Source organism: Belonocnema kinseyi, chromosome 10 (genome assembly GCF_010883055.1).
Source record: "Belonocnema kinseyi isolate 2016_QV_RU_SX_M_011 chromosome 10, B_treatae_v1, whole genome shotgun sequence".
Lineage (NCBI taxonomy): Eukaryota > Metazoa > Arthropoda > Insecta > Hymenoptera > Cynipidae > Belonocnema > Belonocnema kinseyi.
Window position 1 is genome coordinate 6,333,659 of NC_046666.1, and position 16,902 is coordinate 6,350,560.

Genomic DNA, 16,902 nt, shown 5'->3' on the forward strand with positions numbered 1-16,902 from the left:
GAAATATAAAAATAGAAAAGGAGAAAAATTCTAAAACTGAGAAGAAATATATTTATTGATCTATTTCTGTTAATACATATAATTTTTTTTTTTTAGTAGATTTTACAATACATTAAAATTTACAGAAGACATTCGACTAGATAATTATATATTTTGGTACATATGAGAATTTAAGGCTACTTTTTATGAATGTGTTAAACGCACTTTGTATAAAAAGAATAATACAATTTTCTTTTTTAAAGGAAATCTTTCATGGCATTATTTTCATTTTTTTTAAAGAAATTTTTTAATAAATACTGATGAATTTTAATAATAAATTCCAAGTTTTTAAATACTTTTTGCATTTAAATGCTTGAAGAATAAATGACTAAGATTAAAAATACCTTTTTTTCTTTGCGATAAAAAAACACACGTCGATCTTAATACATAAGTTAAAATAATTCAGAGGAATATTTGGAACATTTTAGATACATTTATCGTCGATTGGACAATGTTCTGAATTCTTTAAAAAAATCTTCGAGTCATTTTTAAAAATTTTTATCTAGTGGATCCCGATTTGCCTAAACCTGACCATTACACCATCTATTTTTTTGAAAACAAAAGATTTCACTTCAACCAACTGTTTTTTGGAAAGTTATTGCACTTTTTCTTTTTTTTCATTATCATTTTTCATGTTTTTAAACAAAAAATTTGGAATTCTTTTAAAACTTGATTACGAATTTTAATGTTATCAGATTATAAAATTCCCGATAAAAAATTGCCGAATTACATTAAACCCGAAACTAAACAATTAAAAGAACTGTTTTTCAATCAATGTTATTTATTAAAAATAGAATAATAAAATTATTTGTTCACAGAACATTTTTGTAACTTACAATATTTTTAAAATTATTGTTTCAGTATTTCATTATTGTATTTTTAATAAATAAATAATATTTAGGAATAAATAATTTCTTTAATTCTTTAAATCCGAAATTATCTAGTTTCGGCAATTTTAGCTTTTCGGGAATTTTCTACTTCGAAAATAAAAAAAAATGTAATAAAATTACTTATTTATTTAAGATGTAATAATGAAATATGTTCATCAGAATTTATTCTTCATAAATAATTAATTTAAAAAATGTTAATTGTTTAAATTCGAGAATTTTCCAATTCAGAATTTTTATACTTCAACAATCTTTTATTATTTCGTGAATTTTCTATTAAAAAATTTTCTGTTATTGGAATTTGATTACTAGGGATTTTTCAATCGTCCCAACACCTAGGTACTTTACATAAAATTATTTTATTCTTTTAATTTTTATTTAAAATCTAATTTTTTACTATGCAATTCAATGTTTTTTCTTTAAGTCATAAAAATGAAGTTTTTTAATTCTTTCTATTACGAAAGAAAATATTTAATTGATTATATCAGTTTTATGAATGATTTGATAGTTTTTCGGTATTCTGAAAATAAAATGCGAAAAATTAATTGAATTTTTTGGGCTCAGAGAAAAAAAAATCTGTTTGGCATTCAAAAAAAGAAAAAAACAATTTTTAAATTAGTTAATATCCAAACTAAAAAATTTCGAAAAATAAAATTCCCGATAATCTAAACAATTAAAAAATAGTTTTAGTAATAAATAGATAACAAAATAATAAATAGAATTAAAAATATGCTCATTAAATAAAAATATTGCATTTAATTTTATTATTTAACAATTTCTTAATTATTTGGATTTGAACATTTCCTTGTAAGAAATTTTCTAATTTCGGAAAAATTTTTTCTAATATTTCCCCTTTTCTGGGAATTTTCGAATGTTGGGAATTTTATTTTTCGAAAATTTTCAGTGGTTTCTTAATAAATCGTTTAAAAAAAAAGCATTTTTTATTATGTTAAATGCAAATTTTGATGGAAAAAGTTGAATATGTCAAACCTGCATTTTTTTCAGCTTGAATCAAAAAATCATTAAAGTATTTTGCTTTTATAGAAAAATGTTTTTCGTGATTCAATTTGAAGATATTTTAGGTTCCATATATCCAATTTTTCAAAAAAAAAGTATGCATTTTACTCAATCCAAAAAAAAAAAACATTTTGTTTTTTAGATTATTAAAAAAATGCTTAATTGAACACATTTTTTTTAAATTCTTATTTTTTATTACTGCTTACTAGAAAAAGTTATTTTACTCGATAGGGAATTATAAATTAATTTTTTTGGGTTCTTTACAAATTATATGTTTAATAATTAACTAGGTTAAATAAAAAAATAATTTTTATCAATATGGTGAACCCTAGAATCATTTACAGCCCCTTTAATTAATAATCATACCAAAAAACTGCAAAAAAATTAAACCGATGTAAAAAATTAAAAGTTTTATTTTTCAAAAGGAAGACTAAAAGAAAGAAAAAATTTCATTAAATATATTTTTTGAATTATTAATTTATTTAAAGCACATATTTTTTCATCCTTTCTCTAAAAGGCCATTTTAAAAAATAAAATAATGAATTATAAAGAAAATCAAGGTTGGCCGAAATATAAAAATTCCTAATTTGAAAATTCCCGAGTTTTTTATTTTACCAAATTTGACTATTTCTCAATAATAAAATTCCCGACACTAGAAATTTCCCAAATTTAAATAATGAAAACAAATTTTATTACTATTATTCATTTATTAAAATATAATATGAAATAATTTGACCGAAAAAAATTTGTGCAAAGTTCGAAGTATTTTTTTATTTTTTAGATATAAAATAACAATTATTGAAAACAAACATCAATGCATTTTTTTAAATGTGAATAGTAGATTATTTTTCAATTATTGTTATTTCAAATGCAAAAAATAATTTTTTTAAATACATTAAACATAACAAAAAAATATCAAAATATTTTATTATTGTATTTTTAATGAATAAATATAATTTTAAAAAAAGTTTATTGTTTATATTCAATTACTTTATAGTGTCGGAAATTTCGTTAATCGGGAATTTGCAATTTCGCTAATTTTACAAATTGTTCAGAAATTTTATTATTCAAGAATTTCTCAAGTCAGAGTTGTTATATTTCGCCAATTTCCTATTTCAAATATTTTCAAGAATTTCAATCTCAGGAATTTTATTTTTCGATATTATTCAGTCGCCCCTTTCGGTAATCAAGTTTTAAAGAAATATAGATATTTTTGAAATAAAAAATAACTATGAACTAGTGTACTTATTTTGTTAGACACAAGAATTGTCCAAAATAGAAAAATTGCAATAATAAAAAAATCTTTGGAAATCAATATTATGTCAACTAAACAAGTATCCAAAGAATCAAAAATCGTCTGATTCGTCTGGCTTAAAGTAGAATCCAGCATCAATAATTAAAATTAATTAATTCATCTTTTTGTGAATATATCTGGTTTGAAATTCGCAATCATGCAATTCAAAAAACAACTCACAATTTAAGTTACCCCTGATAAATAAATAATAATTTTCCAAAATGTAAATCAACAACTGCCAAAATTATTCCCATTGTTGTCGTTATCGATGAGACTTGCTCTTGTCCTGTTTCATGATCGGTAACATGCTAATTAAAGTAACAACATGGGCCAAAATATAGCCAAACAAGGCACTCGTTACACAAGGAACCGGCCACGCTTGCCAGGGTCGATCCCAATCGAGGGGAATCGCAATTGCCCCGAGCCAGGTGCCCAAAAGTGTAAATTTCACATTGGTCTTCACAGCCTCAGCAAACAAATTTCCATTACCGACTTGCATTCCGAACAAAAGGGCGAGGGCAGTATCGATTCCCAAATGCAGACAGGCTGGCACGAAAGTCAAAGTTGTTAAAGTTAAAGTCAGCATAATTGTTTCTTCATGATGAGAGAGTATAGGCGCTCCAAATAAAACGATCACGACGTAGTAAATTGCTGAGAGTAGAGATGTGGAAACTAGAAATTTAAATCCAGTTTTGAGAGTCTTGGTGCACAATTTTTTCGACTTTGGGTTGGCCCGGGTTTCTGTCTTTTTTAGAGTCACCTCGTTCGTTTGCAAAAGAGAGAACCATACCTTGACCAATTCCGCAAATATGAGAGCGAAAAGGATTGGGATGAATTTGTAGGTTCCGACGTCGTAAAGACTGTTGGTGAATTTCAGCAAGAGTAAGATTCCGGGCAGGTAAATGCAGGTAAAGGAGCAATAGATGAGCAAAAGATGCTGCTCTCCTGGCAGAATGTCGATAAGCATTCTTCCCTTTTTTCAGCCTGGGGGTAGTTTAATTTTTTTCATTGATGTTTATTAGGGTGAGGAATAAAAATTTGAATTTTGCGAATGCTATTCTTCAAATTTTTTCATTTTGGTGGAAAAAGATTGCCATCAATTTTATTTTATTATTTTTTAAATATTTTTTAGACGTTCCGTTCGGCCGTTTGAGGTCAGAAAATAAGTATTACTTGGGTGTGCCTTATCTGGACTGGGAGTTTTCAGGGAATTTTTCCTAGAGTGTGCGTAATTTTTTTCAATTTTAATATATAATTAAATAACAATGTTTTATTTTATTAATTTAATACCAAGAAAATTTTAATATATGTTTATAGTTAAATTAAATTCATCTATTTTCTTAAAAAGTAATTTGTATGGCTGAAAATTTTTATAATTTTGTTAAAAATTCCTTTTTTGTTTTAGTTAAAAATTAATTTTTTGAACTGAAAATATAACTGTTCAATTTTTGATTGAAAATTCATCTTTTTCATTTAAAAAACAATCTATTTTGTTGAAAAATAGTGTTTTTAATAGAAAATTAATGTCTATGCTTAAATTAATTTGTTAAAAACTCTTTCTTTTTTTATATAGAAATTAATTTTTTGAACTGAAAATAGAACTCTTTCATTTTTTGTTGAAAATTAATTTATTTGGTCAAACATTTAACTACATACTATTAAAACTTTCATTTTTTGTTAAAAATTGTTAAAAATTTGATTTTGGTTGTCAATTCATCGTTTTCATTTTTAAACAAATCTATTTTGTTGAAAGTTAATTTTTTTGAAAATGTAACTATTTTGTGAAAATTGGGTTTTATGCTTTGGTTAAAAATTAATTTTTTTTAACTGAAAATGTAACTTTTATTTTTTTGTTCAAAATTAATTTTTTGTCAAGAAATGTACTACACACTTTCAATTCCTTTTTCTTTGTCTAAAAATTAATTTTGTAAACTGAAAATATAACTATTCAATTTTTTGTTTAAAATTTATCTTTTTCATTTTAAAAATAATCTATTTCGTTGAAAAATCGTATTTTTGATAGAAAATTAATGTCTATAATTAAATCAATTTCATTTATTTTGTTGAAAATTAACTTGTATGGCTAAAAATTTAACTAATTTGTTAAAAATTCTTTCTTTTTTTTATATAAAAATTAATTTTTTGAACTGAAAATACAACTCTTTCATTTTTTGTTGAAATTTGATTTGTTTGGTCAAAAATGAACTTTTTAAGCTAAGAATTTAACTATTAAATTTTTGATTTAAAATTCATTTTTTTCATTAAAAAAAAATTATTTTGTTGAAAATTCCTATTCTTCATAGAAAATCAATGTCTATGATTAAATTAATTTCATCTGATTTCTTTGGTCAAAAATTTAACCACACACTTTCGATTCTTTTTTTCATTGTTTAAAAATTACATTTTTAAACTAAAAATTTAACTATTCAATTTTTGTTTGTCAATTCATCTTTTTTATTTTTAAAATAATATATTTTGTTGAAAGTTAATTTTTGTGAAAATGTAACTATTATGTGAAAATTGGTTTTTATGCGTTGGTTAAAAATTAATTTTTCGAACTGAAAATATAACTATTGCATTTGATGTTGAAAACTCATCTTTTTGGTAGAAAATTATTGTGTATAGTTATATTCAATTTATCTATTATGTTGGAAACTAACTTTTTTGGTCAAAAGTTTAACATTATACTTTTTCTTCTTAAAAATTCATTTTTTAAATTAAAAATTAAACTATTCGATTTTTGGTTGAAAATTTATCTTTTTCATTTAAAAAATAATTTATTTGGTTGAAAAATCGTATTTCTGATAGAAAATTAATGTTAATGCTTCAATTAAATGCATCTATTTTTTTGAAAATTTATTTGTATTGTTAAAAATTTAACTAATTTGTTAAAAATTCTTTCTTTTTTTAATACAAAAACTAATTTTTTGAACTAAAAATATTACTCTTTCATCTTTTGTTGAAATTTAATTTGTTTGGTCAAGCATTTAATTAAATACTTTTAATTTTTTTTGTTGTTGTTAAAAATTAACTTTTGAAACCAAAAATTTAACTATTCAATTTTTTGTTGAAAATGTATCTTTTTAATTTAAAAAAAAATATATATTTTGTTGAAAATATAACTATTTTGTGAAAAATCGTTGTTTTGTTTTGATTAGAAATTAATATTTTGAACTGAAAATATAACTATTTCATTTTTTGCTTAAAATTTATCTTTTTGGTAGAAAAATAATGTTTTATGGTTAAATTAAATTCATCTTATTTTCTCGAAAATTAATTTTTATGGTTAAAAATTTAACTATTTTATTAAAAACTCGCTTTTTTTGTTGAAAATGAATCTTTTTAGTAAAAAATTAATGTTTATGGATACATTCAATTCATCTATTCTGTTGAAAATTAATTTGTATGGTTAAATATTTAATTATTTTATTATAAAAAAAATATTTTATTATCAAAATTAGTTCGGTCAACAAATTTAACTATATAATTTTAATTGTTTTTTTTTTGTTCAAAATTAATTTTTAAACTAAAAATTTAACTATTCAATTTTTGGTTGACAATTTATCTTTTTCATTTGAAAAATCATATTTATTTTTAGAATTAATTTAATTGATAATTGAACCAATTTGTTAAAAATTCGTTTTTTTTTGTTGTAAAAAATTAATATTTTACCTTAAAGTACAACTTTAAATTTTTGTTAAAAAATTTTTTTGTTAAACATTAATTTTTTAAACTAAACATTGAACTATTCCATTTTTAATTGAAAATTTAAATTTTTCATTTGAAAAATTATTTATTTTGTTGAAAATTTAACTATTTTGTGAAAATTCGTTTTTTTATCGTTAAAAATGAATTTTTTAACTGAAAATATATCTATTTAATTTTTTGTTGAAAATCTATCTTTTTTAGTTAATAAATCATCTATTATGTTGAAAAATCGTGTTTTTTATAGAAAATTCATATTTATGGTTAAATTAAATTCATATATTTTCTTGAAAATTAATTTGTACGGTTAAAAATTCAACTGTTTTGTTAAAAATTCGTTGTTTTTGTGTTGCAAATTTATTTTTTTAGTTGAAAATATTACTATCTCATTTTTTTATTAAAAATTCATTTTTTTGGTAGAGTGAATTTAGAAAAAATGAGGTAAGTCTCCAAATTCAAAAGAATTCCAAAAATTTCAAAAGAATGTGATAGAATTTATAAGGATTCCAGGTGAATTTAAACGAATTCAGGATAAATTCCTAAGAATTCATAGGGAATTCAAAAGAATTCAAGTACAATTCAAAAGAATGTTAATGAATTAGAAAAATCCAAAAAATGCCATGGATTTCAGTAAAATGGTAATAGATTTCGAAAAATTCAAGGGAATTCATGAGACTTTAATCAAATTCATAAGAATTTGAGTGGATCAAATGAAAATTAAAAAAACAAAAAATCCATTAAATTGAGGAAAATGGGAATGAACAGAATTCATAGAAAATTCAACAGAATTTAAATTAACTGAAAAAAATTTTTATATAAACAAATTAAATAAAATTCGAGTATAGATAGAAGAAAATAAAGAAATTGAAAGAAAATCCGAAGAAATTTATAAAAATTCAAGGGAATTGAAAATAATGTTTAAATATTAACGAAATTTATCGATTTCATTGTGCTTGGAGTAAATTAAGACAAATTCAAAGGAATTTAAACCAAAGTGAATTTAAACGAATTCATGATAGATTTATAAGAATTCAGAGTGAATTCAAAAAATCCAAGAACAATTCACAAAAATTAAAATTAATTTAAAAAATAAAAAAAAATCCACTTATTTCAGTAAAATGGAAATAAATTTAGAATCAAGAAAATTCAGGGCGAATTCAACAGAATGAAATTTAATTTAATAAAGTAAAAATTAAAAAAACCAATGAATTAAATTAAATCCGAGTAAAGTTAGAAAAACATAAGGAAAATGAAAAAAAATCCGATGAAATTAAAAAAATTCAAATGAATTGAAAATAATTTTTAAATGTTAACGAAATTTTTCGACTTTATTAAGCTTGCAATGTGAACAACTAGACGTATTAATCACAGCCAATGAAATTTAAATTTTTTAACTCTAAAGCTTTTAAATTGAAAAATTAATTATCATGAAAATAGATGAATCTAATTTAATCATAAGCATTAATTTTCTAATTATTTATATTGAATAGATGAAATAAAATCTAAATTGGCTCAGACCTCAAAACAATTTTTTTCACATAAAAGAAGATTTATGGTAGAATTTTAATACCGAAATGAAAAAATGTACGGGGTAGCGTTTGCAAAACTCAAATTTTGATTGGGCATCCTAATACTTAAGACTAAAAAGGTCCTGGGAAAATAAAAATCAAATTTATAAAGCATTTCGAATATTTAAAAGATAAATTCTATGTTTTGAAATAAAAGACTACAAACGAATTAAAAAAAATATAATTTTTGAATACCTTGATAGGAAGAATTTGTAGTTCCTAAATTAACAAAATTACTTTTCAATTTAAATGAAAAATTGAAACTATAAAAATTGAAGTTTTCGAAAATGAGGAAATTTATGAGATTCAAAAGAAAATTTTTTGAAATAAGCTTTATAAATTTAAATAAATATTTTCAAACCGCGCATTCGTAAATTCAAGCTAATGTAATTTTTACGAATATAATCAATTTACAACATATTTAGCAAAGAAAATAATTTACATAAATCCTGATATAAAATTGGCCAAAATCAAAATTTATGTTAAAAACACAAAATACGACAAGCACAAGAAAAAAAGAAGCAATTTTACAAACCTCACAAAAATCCGAAAAATTCTTACCTCAGATTATAGGATTTCACTCGTTTTATTGTGAATAATTCGATCTTAAAGTATAAAATTGCGATAATTGTGATAACGTTCAAGAGATAGTATGAGGTTATGTTAACGTCAACAACTTCAACGACTTCAAAAACATAAGAGAACTGTCAAAATTAGGGTGCCGTGTGCAAACTGTCAAATGTTGCCAAGGCTGCCAACAATTTTTCTAAACTCGAATCTGATTGGCTGTAACATTCGATTTCAATAAAACCTCAATTGTCATTGGTTTCGTGAGCAAAGCTAACCTTCCTAAGATCTACCTAACCTTACACTTTCATCAATTTGTGACCTTGAAGCTTGACCGGAAAAAAGGTTTTTGTAATATCTTTGATATTGTTAAATATTTCTACTATAATTAGTAATTCAGTATCAGGTCTCTCAAAGAGATTAGAATCGTTAAAAAGTCTCTAAACGCGTGATAAGTTTTAGTCAGGAACATTCTTTATTTTTCGATCATTAAAAAAAATCGACATGGCAGATACAGCCGGCAAGGTAAAAATTTATTTTCAAGTTCTTTTTAACTTATTATATACATTATAAAAATAGTATTTTATTGTTCATAAATTTGCATGCGTTTTATTAGCTTCTTACACAATTATTAGAGGTTATTTATACACATGTGGTTGGAGAAATGTTTGACTGAAAAAAAATTATTTTCTTCAAGAGTTTCCTGGAGGAAATTTATTTGCTGAAATTAGAAATTTTATTTATTAACGTTTTGTTTTTATTTCATACGAATTAATATACTTAAAATTCAATTTTGGTTTGTAATTTTCCACGAATCAAATTGTTATAATGAAAATTATTCCATAAAACCGTTTTTAATTTTATTTTTAATTAGATCTTGTCACTGCAGGTTGACCAGAAGTTGAAAATTAACTGAAAATATAACCATTTCATTTTTTTTTTTGAAAATTCAAATTTTTGGTAACAGATTAATGTTTATGGTTATATTTAATTCATCCATTTTCTTGAAAATTAATTTTTTTGGTCCAAAGATTAACTATATATATTTTTTATTTATTTGTTTGGTTCAAAATTAATTTTTTAAACCATAAATCTAACTATTTAGTTTTTGGTTGCTAATTTATCTTTTTTATTCAAAAAATCATCTATTTTTTAAAAATTAATTTGCTAAAAACTTTAACTATTTTGTGAAAATTCCTTTCTTTTTATTTTGGTTCAAAATTCATTTTTTTAACTGAAAATACAACTATTACATTTTTTTTGAAATTCAAATTTTTCGTAGGAAATTAATGTTCATGGTTATATTTAATTCATCCATTTTCTTAGAAATTAATTTGTTTGGTCCAAAGATTAACTATAAATATTTTTATTTTTATATTTGGTTAAAAATTAATTGTTCAAACCATAAATGTAACTATTTAGTTTTTGGTTGATAATTTATCTTTTGTATTAAAAAATCATCTATTTTTTGGAAATTAATTTGTTAAAATCTTTAACTATTTTGTGAAAATTCCTTTCTTTGTTTTGGTTAAGAGTTAATTTTTTTAACTGCAAATATAACTGTTTCTTTTTTTTTTGAAAATTCAAATATTTGGTAGAAAATTAATGTTTATGGTTATATTTAATTCATCCATTTTCTTAAAAATTAATTTTTTTGGTCTATAGATTAACTATATATATATTTTTTTTTTTGAAAATTAATTTTTTAAACCATAAATGTAACTATTTAGTTTTTGGTTGCAAATTTATCTTTTGTATTTAAAAAATCATCTATTTTTTGGAAATTAATTTGTTAAAAACTTCAACTATTTTATAAAAATTATTCTCTTTCTTGTGGTCAAAAATTAATTTTTTAACTGAAAATCTAACTATATCATTTTTTTGTAAAAACTGATCTTTTTTAGTTGAAAATTCATTTATTTTCTTGAAACTTAATGTGTTTGATTTAAAATTGATTTTTTTTTTGTTAAAAATTAATTTTTTTAATTACAAATTTAATTACGGATTTTTTTTGTAAATTGATTTTTTTAGTGGAAAGTTCATCTATTTTATTGAATAAAAATACATTTGTTTGGGCTGAAAAATTAACTTTTTTGTTCAAAAATTGATTTTTTTCTTTTTTTTATGGAAATGTAAAATTTGTCTGTTTAAAACTCGTTTTCTTTTTGTTAGAAATTAATTTGTTTAGCTTCAAAAAATAAGTACACTATTTTTGTTTAAAAATTAATCTTTTTTTTTAATTTGTTTTTTTTTTTGTAGAAAATTAATTTCCTTGGTTCAAACTTCATAATTTTGATCTAAAATTCAACTATTTTTTCAACATTAATTTTTTTGTTCGGAGATTCATCTTTATAGTTGAAAACTTATTTATTTGGTTAAAAATGTAACCACTATTTTATTGAAAAGTCTTCTTTTATGGTAGAATATTCATATTTTTGGTTTATAGTTTATTTCATTATTTGAAAATTTAACTATTATGTTGAAAATGATTTTTTTTTTGTTTAAACATGCATTTTTTCAACTGAAAATTTAACAATTCCATTATTAGTTGAACATTTATATTTTTATTTGAAAATTTATCTATTTTTTTGAAAATTGGTCGTATTTGATAGACAATTAATTTTGTTTGATAAAAATTCCTCATTTTAGTTGAATATTATGTACCTGAAGTTCTGAACTTTCAAATGAACAAAATATTTTTCGACATTTATATTTTACGTATAAGTATTGTTCCAACTCAAATTTAAATTATTTATTTTAATTCTTTTTTCAATAATAAATTATTTCAAATATAAATTAACAAATATTTTAACACTTTTCCTGGTTTGCAAACTCAGCAGTAAACAATTTCGTTCATTTGAACGTTCACAACATCAGCCACATTGAATATGTATGTTTTTATGTATTAAAAAGTTATCTTTTTTGGTAGAAAATTAAACATTTTTTGTTGAAAACTGATCTTTTTGGTTGAACATTAATTTCTTTGATTTAAAATTTAAACGGCAAGTAAAATTGATGGCGGTCAGACAAACTGAATTTTTATGTATGTCAAAAAATTCAAATAATTTTTAAAAGGTTTTTAAACTATCTAACAAAATTTTTGAGCATTTAGAAACTTTATGAAACTCAAAATTTTCATTTAAAAAATGAGAAGACTTAAGCAATTAATTTATCTAGAATCTTCTCATATTTTCTGTAGCAGGTAAATAAATTAAATGCAAAAAATTCTTAATTTAATATGGTTTTGAAGTTATTAACAAAATGATAATTGTCTAATAATTCATGCTCCAATGATTTGAAACTACAATTTCTTATTTAAATATTATATCAGAAGATAATTTTATACATTATTACTATATTTTAAACTTCAAAAACAAAATTCTAAATTTTTTTATAATTAGATTCATGTTATAAGTCTACATGCTCAAAAAACTTGTGAGATAGTTTACAAAGCTTAACAAAATTTATTTTGAGGTTTATAAAAATAAGATTTTGTCATAGAAAAAGTGAAAATATCATAATCTTCAGGGTGGCCGCTGGACCGGGAAACCGGGAAATGACCGAGAATTTTCTGAGACCGGGAAAAACCGGCAAATAACAGTAAATTTATTTCTCGGCCGGGAATTTTACAAATTTTCAGAAGAAAAATCTGTCTAAGTTCGATTTCAACAGTTTTTAAAATAATTAGTTGAATTGATATATTTTTCAATTATGATATCATTCAGTTTATAATGCGTAATTCGAAAATCTTGTACCTGAAAAATTTTCTATTTTAGATTTTTAAGCTTATATTTTTATTTTAAATAATTTTAACGTGCAGTCTTGAAAACTTAAATAATTAAAAATTAAAAAGTTTGAAGTTGAAAATTTTTGATAAAAAAATAGTTTTATTTTATCAACTGTAAATATAAATAAATAATTTTTTAACAGAACAACTAAATTTTAAACAAAATAGATGAATTCTCAACAAATGAGATATATTTTCTACAAAAAAAAAGTTGAATTTTATACAAAATTGTTGAATTTTGGAACCAAACGGACGAATTCTCTACAAAAAAGTTGAATTTTCAACCTGAAAATACAAAGTTTCTACAAAAAGTGTAATAGTTTATATTTAAACCTAAAAAAGATTTTAATTTTTGGTAAAAAAAAAACGTATATAGCCAAAAAAGACCAATTTTTATTAAAATAGTTGAATCCTCAACTAAAATAGATCTATTTTCAACTTTACAGTTGCATTTTCAATAAAGAAAAAATTATTTTTTTCTTACCAAAAAAGACAAGTTGTTGACAAAATACATATATTTTCTATGGAATAGTTAAATTTCAAACCCAGAGGATTAATTTTCAATAAGAAAAGATGATATAAAACATGATACTTGCATTTTATAACAAATTTTGGATTTTTCAACTAAAATAGGTAAATTGTAACCAAAAATCGAATAATTAAATTTTGATTTGAAAAATTCCTTTTCAACCAGGAAATAATATTTTCCCACAGAAATGTAATAGTTGATATTTGAACCAAAAAACAGGGTGACCGCTGGACCGTAAAATGACTGGGAATTTTACAAATTTTCAGAAGAAGATTCTGTCCAAGTTTGATTTCAACAGTTTTTAAAATAATCAGTTGAATTAATATCTTTTTCAATGATGATATCATTCAGTTTATAATGCGTAATTCAAAAATCTTGTACCTGAAAAATTTTCTATTTTAGATTTTTAAGCTTATATTTTTATTTTAAATAATTTTAACGTGCAGTCTTGAAAACTTAAATAATTAAAAATTAAAAAGTTTGAAGTTGAAAATTTTTGATAAAAAACAGTTTTATTTTATCAACTGTAAATATAAATAAATAATATTTAAAATGGATCTGTACTTTAAGTATTAAAAACTGAACAATAATTGATTTGATAAAACGATTATAAATCCGTTGAAAGTGGAAGAATTTCCAGATTCTTAATTAATTCGTAATTAAAGACTTTAATTAAATTTAAAATATTGTTTCAGTCTAAATTATTCAATTTTTAACCCATTTAATTGAAAAAATTTGTAATAAAAAAACGGATAATTATTTAATATTTTGTAATATTTGACTTATAATTAAAACGACTTAATTTAAGCTAAATATTTAAAAGTAAACAATTTGAAACTTAATGATTTGTCGTAGAAAGCTTTGAATTTTTAAATTTTCGAAAAACTTTTAACATTTCAACGTCGCAATTTTTATTGTTCTATATAATAAAATGTTTAATTAGTAAGCGAAATTGTTGGATTTTGATGTATAAATAATAATTGCACACGTATTCTTTGTACAAAAATTTGAGTAATTTTGAGAGATACTTAGAAGTTTTGAAAAGATTAAAAATTAATTAAAAACTTAAAATGATGTCAAGTAATTTAAACGAAGTGTTTGAAAAAAAATTTCAGAACTTCTAAACATATTTTAAACTGAATAAAATTTTTTTCTACAATTTTTAGAAAATCTTAAAAATGAAAAAAAATTCTTAAATTCTTCCTGGGTCGTTTTTAATAATATTGGAATTCTCTTGAAATCTTTTTGAATATTCTGTTAAAATAATTTTTCAAAATGAATCATTTTCAATTTTCCTAGTAATTTTAAGAAAATATTTGTATTCGTTTGGAGCCTTTCACAATTCTTAAAAAGCCTCTAAATTTTTTGTAAACTGCAAAAATCTACATTTTGTTTTGAATTAAGTTGTGAGTATTTGCACCGAAATTCAGTTATGAATAACCAAATTTTTTCGGTAAACACACTTCGTTAAAATTATTTGAAATCATTTCAAGTTCTAAATTAATTTTTTATCTTTTTCAAACTTCTAAATATCCCTTAAAATTACTCTAATTGTTTCTAAAAATAATCAGTGTTCAATTGTTATTTAGAAATCCAAATTTTAAGGAAATTTTTTTAATTCGCAAGATTTTATAAAATTTGTAGGACAAATTCAATTAATTTTTAAAGTTATTGAGAATTTTTCAAAAAATGTCAAAAATAAAGTTAAATTTGAAAAAATTTAAAACGACTTCTAGATTTCTCAAGATTTTGAAATGCAATTTTAAAGTTTTTCAAGGATACGTTAACTATATAAAATGAAAATAATTTAAATTCTAATTCAAGAACTTTTAAGTTGAAAAAAATTTGATTTTAAAATATTGAATGGCTTAAAATAACTGAATAAAATTATTTTGACAATTTTTAAAGTTAATTGATTGATTCTTTAATTTAGATTATTGAAAATGTTAACCTGGATATATATTTTTATATATATATTTTTTATGAATCTTAAATATTCTTAATTTTGCAATTTAAATTCATTAAACTTGAAATTATTCAGTTGAAAAGTGTTAGTACCATCCAGTTTATACGTGTAAATTATTGAAAAATTTAATAGAAAATTTTTGAATTTAAAAACTTATAAACTTCAATTTTAAAAGTTAAAAATTCAAGAGTTCCACTTTGAATGCTTAAGTTTTTTTTATTACTTGTACTTTTACTGTTTAGCTTTATTTTTTGATTTCTTAAATTTTATTGACCGGGAAAAATATTTGCGATCAGGGAAAAAAACCGGGAATTTTGTTCTTTGATTAAAACGGTCACCCTGAATCTTACAAGATTATTGAAAAAAATTAATATAAGCGATTTCGTTTAAACTCTGAGATTCAGGAATTTCTAAAGACTAGGCTTTTTTTATTTTCAATTTTTTTTACCCGTCTCGTTTTTTTTACCTTTCTTCTTTTAGGAATTATTTTGAGATTTCAAAGCAATATTGATAAGAATTTATGTTTTTATCAAAAGGTTATCAAATGTCGAGCAGCGGTTGCTTGGAAGGAAAAGCAGCCGCTATCAATCGAGGAGATTGAAGTGGCTCCACCAAAAGCTCACGAGGTTCGACTAAAAGTTGTGGCTGTTGCTCTCTGCCACACTGATGCTTATACTTTGTCCGGTTTGGACTCTGAAGGAACTTTTCCTTGTGTTCTTGGCCACGAAGGTGCTGGCATCGTCGAAAGCGTCGGCGAAGGCGTTACAGAATTCAAAGCTGGTGCGAATTTTCAAGAAATGTCCTATTTTTTCTCATAAAGGCAAACTTCAAATTATTCTGAAATTTTTCGAGAATTTTTTAATGGATTTCAATCATTTGAAAAGATTTGACACATTTTAGGATATTTTTAAAACTTCTAAGGCATTTCAAGAGTTTTGATTTTGAAATATTCCATGGAATTTTTTTGATGATTTCAATAATTTAAAGGGTTTTCAAAGAGTTTGAAAATTTTTAGGGTAGCGAATTTTCTATAATTTCGGAAGATATGGATCGATTTTACGTTTTAAAATACAAATTGTACAAGATTACACAGGGTTTTACAAGATCATCATAGAATTTCACGGGATTTTATCATATTTTGGTGGATTTCAAAGAATTTATTCACGAGAAGTGAAGATTTTTAATTAACAAATAATAAAATCTCGAATTTAAAAATATCCAAAACTAAAATTTACCGACTTCAAGACTGATTTGTAAAATAAAAGAATTGTTAAATTCCCACAAATATTTCAATTTTTGAAATTTAAAACTGCTGAAAAATTTAATTAGTCATTAATTAATAGTTTATTAATTATTTTCGGCAAATTTTAAATTTCGTCAAACTTAAATTTCAGAAATAGAAATATTTATGGGAATTCAACAATTCAAATTGCAAATTGAGACCATCAGGTCTCCATTTGCAATTAATTATTATCAAACAATTAGCATTTTTAACTTAATTATCCACATCGTAGGCATCGCTAGGGTATAATGCATGTGTATA

At 22.3% G+C, this 16,902-nt stretch overlaps 3 protein-coding genes across 5 annotated transcripts in view; 1 reads left to right on the top strand and 2 right to left on the bottom strand.

The window, feature by feature from the left end:
- Positions 1 to 9,211, bottom strand: part of LOC117181362 — a 31,816-nt gene extending 22,605 nt beyond the window's left edge. For both annotated transcript variants that reach the window (XM_033373954.1, XM_033373953.1), the window contains exon 1: positions 9,072 to 9,211. The gene's annotated coding sequence lies outside the window, so the exon portion shown is untranslated. The remainder of the gene's footprint in view (positions 1 to 9,071) is intronic.
- Positions 3,500 to 4,204, bottom strand: LOC117182023 (phosphatidylinositol-glycan biosynthesis class F protein). The gene has a single exon (XM_033375041.1). It carries the CDS (start codon positions 4,202 to 4,204, stop codon positions 3,500 to 3,502), a length of 705 nt encoding a protein of 234 aa, XP_033230932.1.
- Positions 9,212 to 9,365: 154 nt separating the features above from the next.
- LOC117181367 (alcohol dehydrogenase class-3) overlaps positions 9,366 to 16,902 on the top strand; it is a 30,561-nt gene continuing 23,024 nt past the window's right edge. Inside the window, exons 1-3 of one of the 2 annotated variants that reach the window (XM_033373959.1) lie at positions 9,416 to 9,483; positions 9,539 to 9,602; positions 15,896 to 16,139. In XM_033373959.1, coding sequence (XP_033229850.1) covers positions 9,582 to 9,602; positions 15,896 to 16,139 — 265 coding nt within the window. In that variant the 5' untranslated portion in view covers positions 9,416 to 9,483; positions 9,539 to 9,581. Of the gene's footprint in view, positions 9,603 to 15,895; positions 16,140 to 16,902 lie in introns of both variants that reach the window. The other variant, XM_033373958.1, reaches the window with a different exon arrangement.